The sequence below is a fragment of the Lottia gigantea genome (assembly GCF_000327385.1).
Source record: "Lottia gigantea unplaced genomic scaffold LOTGIsca_47, whole genome shotgun sequence".
Taxonomy (NCBI): Eukaryota; Metazoa; Mollusca; class Gastropoda; family Lottiidae; genus Lottia; species Lottia gigantea.
The window spans coordinates 478338-483101 of record NW_008709640.1 but is presented as its reverse complement, the minus strand read 5'-3'; the positions used below and the strand labels follow the sequence as shown (position 1 = coordinate 483101).

The 4764-nt window shown below is 32.7% G+C and overlaps 2 protein-coding genes across 2 annotated transcripts; one reads left to right on the top strand and one right to left on the bottom strand.

Annotated features, from left to right (window-relative positions):
* Positions 1-2340: 2340 nt before the first annotated feature.
* On the bottom strand, positions 2341-2490 carry LOTGIDRAFT_124640 (hypothetical protein; the record flags this gene model as incomplete). Its single annotated transcript, XM_009061279.1, has 1 exon — positions 2341-2490. A coding segment is annotated over one exon (150 nt), but the record flags the coding sequence as incomplete, so codon positions are not given.
* Positions 2491-2789: 299 nt separating this feature from the next.
* On the top strand, positions 2790-3170 carry LOTGIDRAFT_124467 (hypothetical protein; the record flags this gene model as incomplete). Its single annotated transcript, XM_009061278.1, has 1 exon — positions 2790-3170. A coding segment is annotated over one exon (381 nt), but the record flags the coding sequence as incomplete, so codon positions are not given.
* Between the last annotated feature and the right edge of the window lie 1594 nt (positions 3171-4764).

Below are 4764 nucleotides of genomic sequence, written 5' to 3'. Positions count from 1 at the left end.
CTTAGATAAAGCTGAGATGATCACAATAGACGAAATAAATTACTTCCGCTAACCATTTCCCCAATACACTGTTCGCCCTTTACCGAGTTTTAAATTCAAGAACTGAAAAACAATTTTGAGTGAATGCTCTTGGGTTTCTTTAAGTATACCAAATTTTTAAAAACCTACCCCAAAATTTTCTTGTTTAGGTTAATCCTATAATCTACTAATCTGTTTTAAAACCGTATAATAACGCTTGAGCTTTGGTACACCTTAATACCGCCAATGTATATATTACCTTACCTCAATCTGGTATTGGCCCGGAATATCATCAAATAACAACCACATAAACATGTATATATGTATAGATATCTGATACCAAGTATATCAATATACAGTGAGACTTGATCTCCCTAGCAACTTAATGATTTCATGAAAGTTGATATGTTGTTGGTGATTAAATAATCAATCTAAAAGATAAAACGTTTAAATCTCGTTTAGACCAAATAACAATCGATATACCTCAATTATCATTATATTTAGAAAGTTATTGCATAATGACCAATCTAAATGCTGAAAAGAATATGTCAAAAGTTATATCTCTGAAAAGATGTTAATTGCTTTCAGTATCATAAAGTTTAAAAGAGTGTTCTAACATTTTGAACTATCCATACCCATACTTTATACAGCAGAATGCCCGTCAACTTGTCAAGCGAGGTAAAGGTGGTAATGATTCGACCACATCTATCGTTTTCATTTCCCAATTCCCCTCAAATATTTTCTGTGGTGTTACATGAATAGATTCCAATTTATGACGGCACTGAATCAATCATTCTATTTCGTAAGAGAAAAGATTTTGGTGGAATTAGTGACGTAATAAATCATTTATCATAAGTGTTCGATCAAACTTAGAGCCCTTTTCAAATTCTTCTGAAATTCATCTTTCTATGGTTCAAAGGTTTCAGCATCTCACTGGTTCTATCAGAAAACAAACGCAATGACTCTTAATAAAAAATAACAAAAAAGGTTCTAGTTCTCAGTTGCACATAAATGTTGTGAAAAAAAAAATTTAATACTACCAAAGAGACATTCTTCTAGTTCAGAATCAAATTGGATGGAAACAAGATTTCAGATTAAATGGCAGTGTTGACATGTCTGTAAAATAATAATATTGATTTTTAATTCCATATCGTCTTTGAATTCAAATCATTGATCCTTCTTGGAATTTTAACTTTAACTATAAAATTTCCATAATCAGGAAATTTTCCGAATCAATAAGTTTTTAACAATGCAAAAATCAGCTTAATCTTGATACACGTTTATTCCTCATTTTTCAACAAAACAAATCAAAATTGGAGACATACCTAGCCTGAATTCAATTATGTTGCCTTTGTCTGATACCAAATGAAGCACCTTTAAGACGTCAACAGATCGACCAGTTAGACCAGGCTACTGTAGAGAAAGCCCATCCTCTTTATCAGTTTTATCATTCTACTCTTTAGAAAACTCACCATCTTTATCAGTTGGATCATTCTACTCAAGAGATAACTCATCCTCTTTATCGGTTGGATCATTCTACTCTAAAGATAACTCACCCTCTTTATCAGTTGGATCAATCTACTCAAGAGATTACTCATCCTCTTTATCAGTTGGATCAATCTACTCAAGAGATAACTCATCCTCTTTATTCTTCTCTAAAGATAACTCATCCTCTTTATCAGTTGTATCATTCTACTTTAAAGATAACTCATCCTCTTTATCAGTTAGATCATTCTTCTCTAGAGATAACTCACCCTCTTTATCAGTTGGATCAATCTACTCAAGAGATAACTCATCCTCTTTATCAGTTGGATCATTCTACTCTATAGATAACTCATCCTCTTTATCAGTTAGATCATTCTACTCTAAAGATAACTCATCCTCTTTATCGGTTACATCATTCTTCTCTAAAGATAACTCATCAACTTTATCAGTTGGATCATTCTACTCTAAAGATAACTTATCCTCTTTATCAGTTGGATCATTCTACTCTAAAGATAACTCATCCTCTTTATCAGTTAGATCATTCTTCTCTAGAGATAACTCATCCTCTTTATCAGTTGGATCAGTCTACTCTAAAGATAACTCATCCTCTTTATCAGTTGGATCATTCTACTCTAAAGATAACTTATCCTCTTTATCAGTTGGGTCATTCTACTCTAAAGATAACTCATCCTCTTTATCAGTTAGATCATTCTTCTCTAGAGATAACTCATCCTCTTTATCAGTTGGATCAGTCTACTCTAAAGATAACTCATCCTCTTTATCAGTTAGATCATTCTTCTCTAGAGATAACTCATCCTCTTTATCAGTTGGATCAATCTACTCAAGAGATAACTCATCCTCTTTATCAGTTAGATCATTCTTCTCTAGAGATAACTCATCCTCGTTATCAGTTAGATCATTCTTCTCTAAAGATAACTCATCCTCTTTATCGGTTACATCATTCTTCTCTAAAGATAACTCATCAACTTTATCAGTTGGATCATTCTACTCTAAAGATAACTCATCCTCTTTATCAGTTAGATCATTCTTCTCTAGAGATAACTCATCAACTTTATCAGTTAGATCATTCTACTGTAAAGATAACTCATCCTCTTTATCAGTTGGATCAATCTACTCTAAAGATAACTCATCCTCTTTATCAGTTAGATCATTCTTCTCTAGAGATAACTTATCCTCTTTATCAGTTGGATCATTCTACTCTAAAGATAACTCACCCTCTTGATCGGTTAGATCATTCTACTCTATAGATAACTCATCCTCTTTATCAGTTAGATCATTCTTCTCTAAAGATAACTCATCCTCTTTATCAGTTAGATCATTCTTCTCTAGAGATAACTCATCCTCTTTATCAGTTAGATCATTCTTCTCTAAAGATAACTCATCTTCTTTATCAGTTGGATCAGTCTAATCTAATGATAACTCATCCTCTTTATCAATTAGATCATTCTAATCTAGAGATAACTCATCCTCTTTATCAGTCGGATCAGTCTACTCTAAAGATAACTCATCCTCTTTATCAGTTGGATCAGTCTACTCTAAAGATAACTCATCCTCTTTATCAGTTAGATCATTCTAATCTAAAGATAACTCATCCTCTTTATCAGTTGGATCAGTCTAATCTAAAGATAACTCATCCTCTCAATTAGTTGGATCATTCTACTCTAAAGATAACTCATCCTCTTTATCAGTTGGATCATTCTACTCCAAAGATAACTCATCCTCTTTATCAGTTAGATCATTCTTCTCTAGAGATAACTCATCCTCATTATCAGTTAGATCATTCTTCTCTAGAGATAACTCATCCTCTTTATCAGTTGGATCAGTCTAATCTAAAGATAACTCATCCTCTTAATCAGTTGGATCATTCTACTCTAAAGATAACTCATCCTCTTTATCAGTTAGATCATCCTTCTCTAGAGATAACTCATCCTCTTTATCAGTTGGATCAGTCTAATCTAAAGATAACTCATCCTCTTTATCAATTAGATCATTCTTCTCTAAAGATAACTCATCCTCTTTATCAGTTAGATCATTCTTCTCTAGAGATAAATCATCCTCTTTATCAGTTGGATCATTCTAATCTAAAGATAACTCATCCTCTTTATCAGTTGGATCATTCTACTCTATAGATAACTCATCCTCTTTATCAGTTGGATCAATCTACTCAAGAGATAACTCATCCTCTTTATCAGTTAGATCATTCTTCTCTAAAGATAACTCATCCTCTTTATCAGTTAGATCATTCTTCTTTAGAGATAACTCATCCTCTTTATCAGTTGGATCAGTCTAATCTAAAGATAACTCATCCTCTTTATCGATTAGATTATTCTTCTCTAAAGACAACTCATCCTCTTTATCAGTTAGATCATTCTTCTCTAGAGATAAATCATCCTCTTTATCGGTTAGATCAGTCTTCTCTAAAGATAACTCATCCTCTTTATCAGTTGGATCATTCTACTCTATAGATAACTCATCCTCTTTATCAGTTGGATCAATCTACTCAAGAGATAACTCATCCTCTTTATCAGTTAGATCATTCTTCTCTAAAGATAACTCATCCTCTTTATCAGTTGGATCATTCTTCTCTAGAGATAACTCATCCTCTTTATCAGTTGGATCATTCTACTCTAAAGATAACTCATCCTCTTTATCGGTTAGATCATTCTTCTCTAGAGATAACTCATCCTCTTTATCAGTTAGATCATTCTACTCTAAAGATAACTCATCCTCTTTATCGGTTAGATCATTCTTCTCTAGAAATAACTCATTGTCGTTATCAGTTAGATCATTCTTCTCTAAAGATAACTCATCCTCTTTATCAGTTGGATCATTCTTCTCTAGAGATAACTCATCTTCTTTATCAGGTTAATCTAGTTTCATGAGACGACCTCCTTGAACCAATTTTGACAACTTGCCACCAGCTAAGGTTTCTAATACTCGTTCAATATGCGTGAATATGAATTTGATTGAAACGACTCAAGGGAGATTAATCTATTGATATGAGAACATTTAATATGCTATCTAGGTACTGTAAAAAAAATTCCAAATGGTCTTCTGGTATTACCAGCACTTGAATCGAATATGTACTAGCGCTGATTGGAAACATTCTTTAAGGGTGATGCACTCGCATTGAAACATATACTTGTTAGAGTTCAAAACCACTATAATATTCATGTAAATGTCTTAAAATACTATAAATTATGAATTAAGCTCTAGGCCATGTGTAACAGCTTGCTAGGA